Source organism: Heterodontus francisci, chromosome 11 (assembly GCF_036365525.1).
Source record: "Heterodontus francisci isolate sHetFra1 chromosome 11, sHetFra1.hap1, whole genome shotgun sequence".
NCBI lineage: Eukaryota > Metazoa > Chordata > Chondrichthyes > Heterodontiformes > Heterodontidae > Heterodontus > Heterodontus francisci.
In genome coordinates, this window is record NC_090381.1 from 44,456,062 (window position 1) to 44,472,879 (window position 16,818).

At 43.9% G+C, this 16,818-nt stretch overlaps 1 protein-coding gene across 4 annotated transcripts in view; it reads left to right on the top strand.

Annotated features, from left to right (window-relative positions):
* LOC137375230 (ubiquitin carboxyl-terminal hydrolase 47-like) overlaps positions 1 to 16,818 on the top strand; it is a 113,572-nt gene that overhangs the window by 56,713 nt on the left and 40,041 nt on the right. For all 4 annotated transcript variants that reach the window (XM_068042081.1, XM_068042078.1, XM_068042079.1 and 1 more), the window contains exons 4-6: positions 599 to 714; positions 7,286 to 7,374; positions 15,715 to 15,846. In XM_068042081.1, the coding sequence (XP_067898182.1) occupies positions 599 to 714; positions 7,286 to 7,374; positions 15,715 to 15,846 (337 nt within the window). The remainder of the gene's footprint in view (positions 1 to 598; positions 715 to 7,285; positions 7,375 to 15,714; positions 15,847 to 16,818) is intronic.

Consider the following 16,818-nt stretch of genomic DNA (forward strand, 5'->3'; position numbering starts at 1 on the left):
CCCCCACCCTCCCTCCCCACCACCACCACCCCTGTTATTGAATGGTAAAATTGGGGTGAGGAAAATATTGTCTCCAGCATTTACGTTGCTCACTTTGAGAAGTACAAATGATATATAAAACAAATAATGTTTTTCATATTACAGAAACAAAGGGCTGAAAAATAGAATTACATTTTCAAACTTCAGCAAAGGGAAAGAAATATCCATAAAATGCACACATTAATCCATTACATAAAATGGAATACCAGACAAACCATTAGGCAGTGTATTGGTTCCGCTAAAAATGTGAAGTTCCTGCTTATTTAGCAGCATATCAGTTATCCCTAAAGTTAGTTAGGACTGGAAGCTTACCATATTGTAAGTTGCATTAGCAGGACCTTTGTGCCTTACCATTCTATGGCATAGTCCTAGTGTACTTTTTTGAACAAGTATGTTTGGGGGTGAAATTCCTCAACATAAAAAAACTGTTTGAATACTAAGTAGCATTTCCCATTTTCTACTCACATGAAGTATTCATTAAAATTATTGACAGGAAGAATTTCACCCTCTTTGTTTATGTGCCCAAGTATTTATTTGCAAAAGCTCCATTTTTTCCCAGGTTTGAAACAGAGGTGCCTTTTATATGCAAATTGCAAAGCCTGTTCAAAAAATTAGAAAGCAGAAATGAAATGTGTTTGAGCACGGAGGAGTTGACCACAAGCTTGAGACTGAATGGTAAGTACTGGACAAATGTATCCATTTATCTTCTATGTATCTATATAATCTACTTATCCATAACAAAAACAAATGTTTCTAAAATTCTCAGTATTCTGCTGCCTGGTGCATTTGTCACTTTTCTGTGATAGAGTTGGCCCATTAAGTGAAGCTCTTGTTGTGAAAGCTTGAGAATGTATTCGAAAATTGCAAAGGCCAAGCTGTGAATCGGTGGTGTATGCCAGAAGCGAGAGATTGGCAAAGTAAGACTTTACTTTTGCAGCGCAATAGTCATTTAGTTGAACAATAGTTTATCTTGGTGTATTGTGGCTACATTCTTGACTTTATCACAATGTGTTGAGGATCTTCTGGAATTTAAAAAAAAATTTTCAGGAGGAAGGATCTGGATTTCTACCATTTCCTAAAATCCTTGTACCACCTAGCATGAGGAAAGTAAGGGTTTTGTAAGTTTCGGTACATTTTCTTATAAGGATGAACAGGAACAAGATGACAAGCAAATGTCAGAAAATGCCTGAGAGTCTGTTCATAGACTTTTGAATGTTTCTATTCCCTCTCTCCAAAAAGAAAAAAGAATATACTGAGTACAATTGAAATAGACACAGAAGGAAAAGTGAGGGAAAGAAAGGCTCAAAAAAGATGTACAAAAGTAAACAGTGTCTGCTGACGTACACTGTAGTCAGCACAGAGTGGTTGTAAACAAAGTGCATCATGACCAGAGTGTTGGGATTTAGTGCAAGTAGGAATTCGGTGCCAAGTGGGAAGTAAGTGCTGCTTTTTGCTTCCAATATTTGTAGTGGTTCATGTTACAGGTAAATATTTAATTTAATCTGCCTGTAACTTAAACTGGATCAAGTACTTAGTTAAAATATCAAAAACTATAAACTAAGTTGATTAAATGCATAGACTACTTAATTAAATAAATGAAACAGCCTTATATAGGGTTGGCAGTGCAGTTGGTGTAATGCAATTGCAGTACGTGGTAGTTTGTGGAGGGCATTACGACTCTGGACAATCACATCTGCAGTAAGTGTCTGCATCATGAGGAACTTCAGCTGAGAGTTGTTGAGCTGGAGTCTGAGGTGGCAGGCATTGCGGGACATCAGGTAGGGTCAGCAGGGAGGGCACTTTAATGCATGATGTAGTCACATCCATTAGGTTAGAAAGTGCTGCAGGTCTGGTTAGTGGACAGGAGGGTGTGACTGGAGTTAGGCAGGTAAGAGGATCCCAGGTGCAGTGCTAGAGGAAATTCAGCCTTTATCCATATCCAACAGGTACAAGGTTCTTGCTGCCTGTGTGAATGAGGGCACAATGTACAGGGTGGATGAGCAAACTGATCATGGCACCCCGGTACTGGAGGTTGTGTTACCTGCTCAGTATCTGTGTTAAAGACGTTTCCTCATGGATGGTGAAGAATTTGGAGTGAGAGGGGGAAGATCCAGTTGTTGTGGTCCACATAGGAATCAACAACATATGTAGAATGAGGAATGAGGTTCCCCTGAGGAAGTTTGAGGAGCTAGGGACAAAATTAATAAGTAGAACCTCAAAGGTAATAATCTTTGGATTGTCATCTGAGCCACACACAAATTGGCATAGGTTTGAACAGTTCAGAGAGTTGAATGAGTAGCTCAAAGAGTGGTGTGGGAGACAGTGATTTCAATTCGTTGGGCAATGGGATCAGTCCTTGGTAAGGATGAAGTTGTTCCATTGGGGCAGGGTCCACTTAAAATTGCTGGGTGCAGTGTCCTGATGAATTGTACACCTAGGGCTGTGGATAGAGCTTTAAACTAAAAAAGGGTGGGTGAGGGTTCAAGTGAGGGGAATTATAAAAATCGAAAGAGAAAGGCTGGAATTTTACGCCCCCCCACCTCCAAAGAGCGGGAAGGTGGCAGGGGTGGGGTGGGTGGGGAGGTGGCGTAAAATGGAGTGGGAGGCTCAGGGTGCCCTTCCCGACCCACTCCCACCTCCACTGCCACTTAAGGCAGGGCGATAAACAACCCGCCTGCCCGCCCCAGGCCAATCAAGGCCCTTAAGTGGCTAGTTAACGGCAACTTAAGGGCCTCCGCCTGCAACCATGAGGATTTTATCTTTGGTAAGAGGGCGACCCAGGGCTAAGAAAAGCCGCTTAACAAAAGCAGGCAGTTCTCTGATGGCCTGGTGGGGGGTGCATTATGATTGGGCATCCTGTGCCTGACAGAGGGCCACCCCCATTGCCTCAACCACCCCGAACACCCAACACGCACCCCCCCCACCCCCCATCCCCCCAATCAACCACCCTTGCCTCGTCAGGGCCTTACCGATCACCCCCGGCGAGGCACCAAAAACTTAACGGTTCCAGGGCTACCCAACATCATCTTCTTGAGGCTAGGCTGCAGACCCAGCAGTGGCCACCGCTCCCGGTGGCACTGCTGGGACTAAGAGCTGCTAGCCCGCTGATTGGCCAGCAGCTCCATTAGGCAGGACCTCCTGCCTCAAGCGGGTGAAAGTCCCGCCTCAAACAATTAAAGGCCGGGGGACTGCAAAATGCGGGTTAGATCCCCAGGCCAAATGGAAGCAGGTTCGCCACTGACTTATCAGTCGGTGGCTGGCTCCCGTCCGCCGAGGGAAAAATCCCAGCCCAAGTCAAGGCCACAGAGCAGTGTCGTGATTTGGATAAAGAGAGTGTGAGGGGAAGGAAGAAAATGTTTAACAATAAGACATCAACGAATAAGGTCAAATGGGGAAAAATAATAAACAATTAAAATTAAAGACGCTTTATCTGGATGCATGGAGCATTTGTAACAAGATCAATGAATTCATGATACAAATAAAGATAAATTGGTTTGATCTAATTGCCATTACAGAGATGTGGTTGCGTGGTGACCAAGTACAGGAACTAAACATTCCAGGTTACTTGACATTTCAGGAAGACAGACAAAATGGAAAAGGAAGGGGAATAGCATTGATAATAAAGGATGATATAACAATAGTGGGGAAGGACCTTGGACTGGAAGAGCAGGAGGTAGAATCAATATGGGTGGAGAAATATCAAGGATCAGAAAATGTTGGTGGGAGTAGATTAAAAGTAGTGAACATTAAAAGAACATTTGAAAAAAAAATCATAATTCTGAATAAATCTACATTCCATTGAGAAGTAAAACTTCCACCAGAAAAGTGATCAATCCGTGGCTAACTAAAAAGATGAAGAATAGTAATAGGTTAAATGAAGAAGCTGCTGAGGGTTGTGAGAGCTTTAGTTACCAGCAATGGCTGCCCAAAAAAAGATAAAGGATAAAATAGAATATGAGATTAAACTAGCAAGAAATATGAAGACAGATTGTAAGAGCTTCTACAAGTATATAAAAAGGAAGAGTGTAGCAAAAGTAAACGTTGGTCCCTTAGAGACTGAGGAGAAATTATTATGGGGAATGAGGAAATGGCGGAGACATAGAACAAATATTTGTGTCTGTCTTCACAGTAAAAGATAGAAAACACATAGCAGAAATAGTGAAGAATTGAGAGTCTAATGAGAGTGAGGAACTTAAAGTAATTAATATTAGAGAAGAGAATGTATTGGAGAAATTGATGGGACTGAAAGCTGACAAATCCTCTGAATTTGATGTCTTCTGTCCTAGTGATCTAAAAGAGGTGGCTGCAGAGATAGTGGATGCACTGGTTGTGATCTTCCAAAATTCCCTAGATATTGGAACAGTCCTAGTTGAATGGAAGTCAGCACACCTCTATTCAAGAAAGGACAGCGAGAGAAAACAGGGAACTACAGGTCAGTTAGCCTGATAGCAGCTATCAGGAAAATGCTGGCATCTATTACTAAGGAAGTGGTCACAGGGCAGTTAGAAAATCTAAATGTAATGAAGCAGAGTCAGCACGCTTTATAAAATGGAAGTCGTGTTTGACAAATCTATTAGGGTTCTTTGAGTATGTAACTAGCAGGGTAGATAAAGTGGATATAGTATATTTGGATTTTCAAAAGGCATTCGATAAAGTTTGTCACGCAAAGTAAGGGCTCATGGGGTATTGGGTAATATATTAGCATGGATAGAGAGTTAGTTTAAAGAACAGAAAACAGAGTGGGGATAAATGGGTCATTTTCAGGTTGGTAGTGGTACAGTAAGGATTAGTGCTGGGGCCTCAGCTATTTACAATCTATATTAATGACTTAGATGAAGGTACTAAATGTAACTTATCCAAGTTTGCTGATGATACCTAGCTAGGTGGAAAAGTAAGTGGTGAGGAGCATGCAAAGATTCTGCAAAGGAATATGAATATAATTAGGTTAAGTGAGCAGGCTAGATCGCAGATGGAGTGTAATCTGGGGAAATGTGAGGTTATTCACTTTGGTAGGAAGAATAGAAAAAACAGAATACTTTTTAAATGGTGAGAAACTGTTAAATGTTGGTGTTCAGAGGAATTTGGATGTCCTTGTACACAAAACACAAAAAGTTAACATGCAGGAACAGCAAACAATAAGGAAGGCATATGGCCTTTATTGCAAGGGAGTTGGAGTACAAAAGTAAGGAAGTCTTGCTGCAATTGTACAGGACTTTTGTGAGACCACACCTGGAATACTGTGTACAGTTTTGGTCTCCATAGCTAAGGGTGGATATATTTTAATGTAATGGGGGTGTAACAAAGGTTCACTGGATTGATTCCTGGGATGAGAGGGTTGTCCTATGCGAAGAGATTTAGAATGGGCCTATATGCTGTGGAGTTTAGAAGAATAAGAAATTATCTCATTAAAACATATAAGATGCTGAGATGGCTTGACAGGGTAGATGCTGAGAGACTGTTTCCCCTGTTATGAAAGTCTAGAACTAGGATCATAGTCTCAGGGTAAGGAAACAGCCATTTAGGACTGAGTTGAGGCCAAATTGCTTCACTCTGATGGTTATGAATCTGTGGGATTCTATACCTCAGAGAATTTTATGCTGCTCAGTTGTTGAGTATATTCAAGGCTGAGAACGATAGATTTTTGGACTCTCAGAGAATCAAGGGATATGGGGATTAGGTGGGAAAGTGGAGTTAGGGTCCAGGATCAACCATGATCCTATTAAATGGCACTGGCCGTATGGCCAACTCCTGCTCCTATTTCTTTTGTTCTTCTGGAACTACTGTATGGAGACAGCTGTACGGTTGAGCCTGTATGGTGATGATGGCATTAATGTTTTAGCTTTTGTCACATATTTCTGTCATGCTTAGTGTCAAGGACCACTCCTGTAAAAAAGCTTTCACTCCATGAACAGTGGCACAGTTCAAAACACATAATATTTAGTATTATGGCAGCACCTGGGACTTGAGCAGAAGCCTTTACTTTTGTATTTAGCTTACTGGATATTATAGAAGCCTTAGTCTTCATATAGTAGATGAATAAGTATTTGGCTTAGCTTAGTGGTAGCAAAATCACCTTGGAATCAAAGTTTGTTGGTTCAAGCCCATTCTATTACAAGTACATAAACTAGCTTAACACTTCAGTGCAGTACTCTATGGAAGGATTAACAGCAGAATTAGTGCTTTGGCAGAGATTCATGTCTGCTACTTTTCACTGTTACAACCGACCACTCCAGTCAAAACCCCCAATCAAAATATACGATTCTGATTGTGGTGGGACCAACGCACTGTTAATTCAATCCCGTCGTTCCACAGATCGGCTAACATCTCATTTAAAACTTTCCAAATTAAAGAAAGACCCAGTCAAGTTGTAGCATCTATCAACCCCTGAATGAGGCTAACCAAACCAGGCGTCTTTAAATCAATAAATTAACTCTTTAATTAGAAGAACTAAGTTCTTAAACACTATGAAGATATAAACAACATTTAAATTAGAAAAAATTAGAGTCCTTGCAAATTTACAGTCCAATGTTGCTTGAAGTCCTCATAGGATGTTGCTCGATGTCCTCACAGGCTGTTGCTCGAAGTCCTCACAGGATGTTGCTTTCCTTCTCCAGTGAATTTCAACAATTAATGACTTGCAAACACTTTCTACAGAATCAATCTGACTTTAGAGCTTTTGAGGGATAAAAGATTGTCACAGTCTAACTTCCCTTTCTTCAATTTAAATTACCAGAGATCTCTGTTTAGGCTTGACTTTTTTTTTAGAATTTTGAGAGATAATAATTAAACAGACTAAAATCCTCTTCCTTCAGTTTAAATGGTTGAGAGCTATTTTTCAGGTGTGCTCATCACAGCTGTGTCCTCTGTGTCTGTCTGTTGGAACAAACTGTCTTCCACTCATAAGCCAGTTCAAAACTGATTTGTAACAAATGTGTCGCATCAGGCTTACTCCCAGTCGCTATATCTTTGGTAACGAGAATGCATCCTTTGAATCGAAGTCTCCAAATGGCTGTTTCTAAGGCAACAAAAATGCACCTGCCTATAACTCCTAAGGTTTTCAGGCTCTTAAAGCAATACTGATCCTTTACAAGCCTTAAAGGCAAACCGCATATTCCGAAAAAAAACTACAGGACCATGACGACACTAATGCCAGCATGTATCGAGAATTCCAGGTCAAGATCTTTAATGTATTGTATAGACTTGTAGGTTCACTTAAACAAAACTTCTGACCATTATTCTTTTTAAGTTTTTGAACAGTGTGATATAGAACAATGGTTCCGCCATCTGATTAACAAGATAAATTCTGAAGTGGACCAGGGGCATAGGATTCTTGAGGTAAAGTTGATCTGTGGTATTGCGCATATTGAAATTGTGTCTCTGTTTTCCTGTAATTGAATCTCTGTTTGTCTCCTTCTCACTTTTTCTGTTTCTGTTTTACCTACACATACCCAGGTGTCTCCAACTTTTTTTCTGCCTCTTTTTATCTCCCTCATTATGTACATCCTTTCACCAGTTTGCTCCTTCTTCCATTTTTCATCCACTCTCTCTCTTTACATCATGAACAAATACAGCATTACTGTTTTATTCAATTTCTATCCTTTATACAAGATGTGTACCAAGGTGTAACGGATTGAAAGTGGGAAAAGGGCCAGGATTAGAGAAGCTATCCAGGACAATCTGTAACATATAAGTGAAAGAAACTGGAGACTGGGAGGGAGTAAAAGAAATTGGGAAGGCATGGGGGCATATAGATGAAATGATAAATTGTATATTGTTTGCATGATTTACTTTGAATAGTTATTTAATGTGCTATATTTGTATTATGTTATTTTATTGTGCTCATATTATGCAGTGTGATTTTGATTGATGTTTTCCTGTAGTACAGTGTCACAGTTCATGCATTGGTCTGACCTTCTACTCTCCTCTCCTTGACTCAACTCGATTCTCATAGCCATGCTCACATCACGTGCTTAGGGTGTCCATTTTCTCAGGATGCAAGCTCCACCTATACACCACTGCATCTTCTGCTACTGGAACACACTCTGTGAAGGGGGTGTGCAGGGCAGGGAAAGGAAACAGGAAATGCTAGCAATCTATCTTTTAAGAATCTATCACTGCGGCAAAAGTGTGCCTCCTTGACCATTTTTAACATGTGCCAGATGAAAGGAATGCCCATTCCTCAAGACATTAGTCCATTTTTACAGTTCTGTGATTGGAAACTTCTTTCCTCTTGTATGGTAAATGAAAGCATAGATTTAGTGAAGTGATTACCCCAATCCTGAAGGATAATCACATTTATTCCATCAGTCCCTTTTATAAGGGCGTTAACTTCTGCTTATAAAACTTCTGACCCCTGCATGAAGGGGAAGTGTTGGCGTAATGGTATTGTCACTTGACAGTAACCCAGGGTATTGCTCTGGGGACATGGGTTCAAATCCCACCACAGCAGAATGTGGAATTGGAATTTAATTAATAAATCTGGAATTAAAAGCTAGTTTGTTGATTGTTGTAAAAACCCATCTGGTTCACTAATATCCTTTAGGAAAGGAAATCTGTTGCCCTTATCTGGTCTGGCCTACATGTGACTCCAGACCCACAGCAATGTGGTTGACTCTTAAATGTTCTCTGAAATGGCCTTGCAAGCCATTCAGTTGTAAATAACCTCTACAAAGTTGACAAGGAATGAAACCAGACGGACCACCCAGCACCGGAAACGACAAAGGCAAACCCAGCCCTGTCAGCTCTGCAAAGTCCTCCTTATTAACATCTGGGAGCCTGTGCCAAAGTTGGGAGAGCTGTCCCACAGACTAGTCAAGCAACAGCCTGACATAGTCATACTCACGGAATCATACCTTATAGACAATATCGGAGACACCGCCATCACCATCCCTGGGTATGTCCTGGCCTACCGACTGGACAGACCCAGCAGAGGTGGCGGCACAGTGGTATACAGTCGGGAAGGAGTCGCCATGGGACTCCTCAACATCGACTGCAGACCCCATGAAGTCTCATGGCATCAGGTCAAACATGGACAAGGAAACCTCCTGCTGATTACCACCTACCACCCTCCCTCAGTACTCCTCCATGTTGAACAGCACTTTGAGGAAGCACTGAGGGTGACAAGGGCACAGAATGTCCTCTGGGTGAGGGGCTTCAATGTCCATCACCAAGAGTGGCTCGGTAGCACCACTACTGACCGAACTGGCTGAGTCCTAAAGGCCTTAGCTGCTTGACTGGGTCTGTGGCAGATGGCGAGGGAACCAACAAGAGGTAAAAATATACTTGACCTTGTCCTCACCAATCTGCCTGCCGCAGATGCATCTGTCCATTATAGGATTGGTAGGAGAGACCACCGCACAGACCTAGTGGAGACAATGTCCCATCTTCACATTGAGGATACCGTCCATCATGTTGTGTTGCACTGCCACCGTGCTAAATGGCATAGATTTCAAACAGATCTAGCAAAACTGCGCATCCATGAGGCACTGTGGGCCATCAGCAGCAGTAGAATTGTACTCAACCACAATCTGTAACCTCAGGGCCCAGCATATCCCCCAATCTACCATTACCATTAAGCAGGGGGACCAACCCTTGTTCAATGAAGAGTGCAGGAGGGCATGCCAGGAGCAGCACTAAGCATACCACAAACTGAAGTGACATCCTGATGAAGCTACAACACAGGACTACTTGCGTGCCAAACAGCGTAAGCAGCATGCGATAGACAGAGCTAAGCGATCCCATAACCAACAGATCAGATCTAAGCTCTGCAGTCCTGCCATATCCAGTCATGAGTGGTGGTGGACAATTAAACAACTAACTAAAGGAGGTGACTCCACAAATATTCCCATCCTCAATGATGGGGGAGCCCAGCACATCAGTGCAAAAGATAAGGCTGAAGCAGTTGCAACAATCTTCAGCCAGAAGTGCCGAGTGGATGATCCATCTCGGCCTCCTCCTGAACTTCCCAGCATCACAGATGCCAGTCTTCAGCCAATTCGATTCACTCCATGGTGTGATATCAAGAAACAACTGAAGGCACTGGATACTGCTAAGGCTATGGGCCCTGACAATATTCCGGCAATAGTACTGAAGACCTGTGCTCCAGAACTTGCCGCGCCACTAGCCAAGCTGTTCCAGGGGCGGCACAGTGGCGCAGTGGTTAGCACCGCAGCCTCACAGCTCCAGCAACCCGGGTTCAATTCTGGGTACTGCCTGTGTGGAGTTTGCAAGTTCTCCCTGTGTTTGCGTGGGTTTCCTCCCACATGCCAAAGACTTGCAGGTTGATAGGTAAATTGGCCATTAGCAATTGCCCCTAGTATAGGTAGGTGGTAGGGACAGGTGGGGATGTGGTAGGAATATGGGATTAGTGTAGGATTAGTATAAATGGGTGGTTGATGGTCGGCACAGACTCGGTGGGCCGAAGGGCCTGTTTCAGTGCTGTGTCTCCAAACTAAACTAAACAAGTACAGCTACAACACTGGCACCTACCCTGCAATGTGGAAAATTGCCCAGGTATGTCCTGTACACAAAAAGCAGGGCAAGTCCAACCCGGCCAATTACTGCCCCATCAGTCTACTATCAATCATCAGTAAAGTGATGGAAGGTGTCGTCGACAGTGCAATCAAGTGGTACTTGCTTAGCAATAACCTGTTTAGAGATGCTTAGTTTGGGTTCCACCAGGGCTGCTCACCTCATTACAGCCTAGCTTCAAACATGGACAAAAGTGCTGAACTCAAGAGCTGAGGTAAGAGTGGCTGCCCTTGACATCAAGGCAGCATTTGACCGAGTATGGCATCAAGGAGCCCTGGCAAAACTGTAGTCAATGGGAATCGGGGGAAAACTCTCCACTGGTTGGAATCATACCTAGTGCAAAAGAAGATGGTTGTGGTTGTTGGAGGTTAATCACCTCAGCTCCAGAACATGACAGCCGGAGGTCCTCAGGGTAGTGTCCTAGGCCCAACGATCTTCCCTGCTCAGAAACATAGAAAAATTACAGCACAGAAGGAGGTCATTCAGCCCGATGTGTCTTTGCCAACCAAAAAAAAACTAACCGCCCAATCTAATTCCACCTTCCAGCACCTGGTCCATAGCCTTGCAGGTTATAGCACTTCAGGTGCATGTCCAGGTACCTTTTAAAAGAATTGAGGGTTTCTGCATCCACCACCATTCCTAGCAGTGAATTCCAGACATCACCACCCTCTGAGTGAAAAAGTTTCTCCTCATGTCCCCTCTAATCCTTCTACCAATCACCTTAAATCTGTTCCCCAGGTAATTGACCTCTCTGCTAGGGGAAACAGGTCCTTGTTGCCTACCCTATCTAGGCCCCTCATAATTTTGTACACCTCAATGAAGTCACCCCTTATCCGCCTCTGTTGTAAGGAAAACAACCCTAGCCTATACAATCTTTTCTCATAGCTGCAATTTTCAAGCCCTGGCAACATTCTTGTTAATCTCCTCTGTACACTCTCCAGCGCAACTATGTCCTTCCTGTAATGTGGCAGCCAGAACTGTACGCAATACTCCAACTGCGGCCGGATCAGCGTTTTATACAGTTCCAGCATTACATCCCTGCTTTTGTATTCTATACCTTGGCCAATAAAGGAAAGCATTCCATATGCCTTCTTCACCACTCTATCCACTTGTCCTGTCACCTTCAGGGACCTGTGGACATGCACTCCAAGGTCTCTCATTGCTTCATCAATGACCTTCCTTCCATCATAAGGTCAGAAGTGAGGATGTTCGCTGATGATTGCACAATGTTCAGCACGATTCGCGACTCTTCAGATACTGAAGCAGTCCGTGTAGAAATGCAGCAAGACCTGGACAATATTCAGGTTTGGGCTGATAAGTGGGAAGTAACATTCGCGCCACACAAGTGCCAGAAAATGACCATCTCCAAAAAGAGAGAATCTGACCATCTCCCCATGACATTTAATGGCATTATGATCGCTGAATCCCCCACTAACAACATCATGGGGGCTACCATTGACCAAAAGCTGAACTGGAGTAGCCATATAAATACCATGGTTACAAGATCAGGTCAGAAGCTAGGAATCCTGCCACGAATAACTCATCTCCTGACTCCCCAAAGCCTGTCCACCTTTTACAAGGCACAAGTAAGAAGTTTTTTTTATTCGTTCCTGGGTTGTGGGCATCGTCGGCTCGGCCAGCATTTATTGCCCATCCCTAATTGCTCTTGAGAAGGTGGTGGTGAGCTGCCATCTTGAACCACTGCAGTCCATGTGGGGTAGGTATACCCACAGTGCTGTTAGGAAGGGAGTTCCAGGTTTTTGACTCAAGGACAGTGAAGCAACAGCGATATAGTTCCAAGTTAGGATAGTGTGTGACTTGGAGGAGAACTTGTAGGTGGTGGTGTTCCCATGCATCTGCTGCCCTTGTCCTTCCAGGTGCTAGAGGTCAGGGGTTAGGAAGGTGCTGTCTAAGGACCCTTGGTGCGTTGCTGCAGTGCTTCTTGTAGATGGTACACACTGCTGCCATTGCATCGGTGGTGGTGAGAGTGAATGTTTGTAGATGGAGTGCCAATCAAGCGGGCTGCATTGTCCTGGATGGTGTCAAGCTTCTTGAGTGTTGTTGGAGTTGCACCCATCCAGGCAAGTGGAGAATATTCCATCACAGTCCTGACTTGTGCCTTGTAGATGGTGGACAGGCTTTGGGGAGTCAGCAGGTGAGTTACTCACTGCTGGATTCCTAGCCTCTGACCTGATCTTATAGCCACCATACTTATATGGCTATTCCAGTTCCATTTTTGGTCAATGGATGCTGATAGTAGGGGATTCAGCAATCGTAATGCCATTGAATGTCAAAGGGAGATGGTTAGGTTCTTTCTTGTTTTATATATTCATTGCTTGGCACTTGTGATAGAATATTCTCCACTTGCCTGGATGGGTGCAGCTCCCACAACACTCCAGAAGCTCGACACCATCCAGGACAAAGCAGCCCGCTTGATTAGCACCCCATCCACAAACATTCACTCCCTTCACCACTGACGCACAGTGGCAGCAGTGTGTACCGTTTACAAGATGCAATGCAGCAACGCACAAAACCTCCTTAGACAGCACCTTCCTACCCTGCGACCTCTACTACCTAGAAAGACAAAGCAGTAGATGCATGGGAACACAACCACCTGGAAGTTCCCCTCAAAGCCATCCTGGACTTGGAACTATATCACCGTTCCTTCACGTTCGTTGGGTCAACATCCTGGAACTCGCTTCCTAACAGCATTGTGGGTGTACCTACCCCACATAGACTGCAGCAGTTCAAGAAGGCAGCTCACCACAACCATCTCAAGGGCAATTAGGGATGGCCAATTGTTACGACCAGGTGGGAAAGATGTCTAGGGTTCCCCCTCAGCCTTCACCTGGTTTTACCATAACAGGGTTTAATTTTAAACACATTGTGTTTTTAGCTCCCCTTTAGTGAATCCTTGTTCACTACTTTCCAATGATAAAGCAAAGAAACCAGCACAAAGATTTAAAGAAGAAAAGTTGAAATTTATTGAACTTAAACTTAATCTCTAATTCGGTTAACGCCTACGGATACACACACCCACGCTAACATACATATGCGATACACACATGCAGATAGAGACAGAAAAGAGCAGAAGAAAGTAAAGTGGAAAAGTTTGAGCCAATCTCTGAAGAGGATTTTTGTTACGGTTCTTCGAGCTCACTGTACAATGCCTGGCTTGTAGATTGATTTTGCTTTTCATTAAGGCCCAGTATTCTTCTTAAACCTTGTTTGCTGTAGGAGACTTCTCTCTCTTGGGGTTCATGTGTGTCTTCAGTGGATTCAGAGGCTTGTGAGAAAGAGATGGGAGCAGACAGGAGAGATCTACTCAGTCCAAGAGCAAACAGTCTCTGAGTTCAAACTCTCTGTGGCTAGTTCAAAAAACCCTGGAACAGCCAGTTAGTCATGTGACCAGCTGGTCTAACCAGTCCTGGCCCTTGTGGATTGTATTACCTTAGCAGGCCCTGGAATGTGCTTCCTTACCCCTTCGCTGTCTGGTGATCAAAACCCATTGTGGGTTGAATGTGTCAGGGAATGGACTTTATCTACACAAGCACTGTCTGTTAGTATGTAAATGTTTTTTCCAGTCATGACTGATCTGTTTAACAAGTCATTTCCTCACTCCAGCAGCAGTTTAAAATCAATGTTCAAATGACAATATTAATATGCCTCATGCTTGGCAGGTGGGGGCCTTCATGACAACAACAAATGCTGGCCTAGCCAGCGACACCCACATCCCATGAACAAACTATTAAAAAAAAGGCTCTGAGTCTAGCCATTGATCCAGGCCTGGAAATTCAGGTAGGCCACATGTCCACCAGGGAAGAGGCTGTTATGCCACTTCTCACTGGACATACCAGCCTGCTATGATGTACCGGCCTCTTGTGAGGCTGATATCACAGGGCTTCCTGGCATAAGTAGTCAGTCCCTCTGCACCTGCCCCTCCATGTCACTAACTCTTTAAGGGATGAGCAGAGGCTCCAACATTATAGGGGGCACAGGAAGTACCAGCAATGGCTGAGTATTTCAAACCCTTCTGCTGCACTCCTTGTGAGATTACAGGAGGAAGGGCACTGGAACAGCCGAGAAATCTTGTCTTCCAGGTATTTGTCTTTCACTGCCCCACTTCAAAATACATTGTATAACCTAAACAAAAAGGCTTAAAGGTTTGTTAGTGGTATCAATGAAGCATCAGGATTCAAAATATCAGTTTTCTTTTCAGTATCCTACTAAATCCTAAATGACAGACAGGGGCTAGTTTTGTTTTGTCCGGCATGGACACAACGGGCTGAATGGCTTTGCGCTGTAATTTTTCTATGGTTCCAGGGCAACGTGTTTGTAGACGGATACCAATGTTCATGGTAAAAGAGTTTGGCCTCCGTCACTGGTAATTTCAGGGATGAGAAATTTGCTATTGGCTTCTTCAGACTGGCTATAAAAAAAAAAAATCGCGAGTCAATTTCGCAGCTGACAGGTGCTGAGAGCAGGAACAGCAGTTTCTGAACGACGGACAGATCTGGGGTGTTCCAGTGGGAGGCGGGGAGAGAGAGAGGGGGAGAGAGAGAGAGAGGGGGAGAGAGAGAGAGAGGGGGAGAGAGAGTGGTGGAGAGACAGAGAGGGGGAGAGAGAGAGGGGGGAGAGAGAGAGAGGGGGGAGAGAGAGAGAGGGGGGAGAGAGAGAGAGGGGGAGAGAGAGAGAGAGGGGGAGAGAGAGAGAGGAGGAGAGAGAGAGAGGGGGGAGAGAGAGAGAGGGGAGAGAGGGGGAGAGGGAGAGAGAGGGGGAGAGAGAGAGAGGGGGGAGAGAGAGAGGGGGGAGAGAGAGAGAGGGGGGAGAGAGAGAGAGGGGGAGAGAGAGAGAGGGGAGAGAGAGAGAGAGGGGGAGAGAGAGAGAGGGGGGAGAGAGAGAGAGGGGAGAGAGAGAGAGAGGGGGGAGAGAGAGAGGGGGGAGAGAGAGAGAGGGAGAGAGAGGTGGGGGAGAGAGAAAGAGGGGGATTGTGTTTTGGTGGCATTAGTTTGGCTATGCATTTTATATACAGATTAATTGCCCTCAGGTCTGTAGCTAAGTCAATAATTTTGTCAAATATCCATGGTGCAACAGGTTGGTGCCTATCCCTGATGAGCTCAGTATTCATTGACTTGTGTCGTTTAGCTTTATCAGATCAGAATTGCTCAAACCATGAAGTGTTCAAAGTGCGCAACTCTTGTTGAGGATGACTGCTTCTTAATGGATCTACCTCTATCCATTCATTCAGCTCACTCTTCAGAACAGATTAAATGTCTGGTAAGTAAAAAAGAAGTTATAAAACTAATGAGTTAAAGCAATATTTTGTATTCAGATTAATAAACTAATTTACTGTATTGTGGCAGACATCCCTTTTCTACATTCATTCTGTTTGTGGAATTTAGGACAACTGACACTTTAGATATTGACAGCTTCACTATATTAATCAAAAGTAATTCATATTTAAAACAGGTTCAAACACTGCAATAGTTAATTCAAGACTTGCAGGCATTGACATGATATAATAGGGAACTGAACAATTGCATTTTTTCTATCTTGGAAATAAATATGTTTAAACCAATTTAAATTTAGTTAGACCTTTTATTTATTCTTTCATGGGATGTGAGTGTCGCTGGCAAGGCCAGCACTTGCTGCCCATCCCTAATTGCCATTGATAAGGCCGTGGTGAGCCACCTTCTTGAACCGCTGCAGTCCATCTGGTGTAGGTACACCCACAGTGCTGTTAGGAAGGGAGTTCCAGGTTTTTGACCCAGCAACAGTGAAGGAACGGCGATATAGTTCCAAGTCAGGATAGTATGTGAAATAAAACCATAAAGTGCTGGAAATACTCAGCAGGTCGAGCAGCATCTGTGGAGAAAGAAGCCGAGTTAACGTTTAACATGAGTTCTGATGAAAGGACGCTGACCTAAAACATTAACACTGCTTCTCTCTCCACAGATGCTGCCAGACCTGCTGAGTATTTCCAGCACTTCCTGTTTTTATTTCAGATTTCCAAGATCGCAGTATTTTGCTTTTATATCAGGATGGAATGTGGTTTGGAGGGGAACTTGAAGGTGATGGTGTTGTCATGCGTCTGCTGCCCTTTTCCTTCTAGGTGGTAGAGGTCATGGGTTTGGAAGGTGTTGTCAAAGGTTGTAGTGTATCTTGTATATGGTGCACACTGCTGCACTCCCTGTGCACCACTGGTGGAATGTTTAAGGTGGTGGATGGGGTGCTGATCAAGATGGCTGC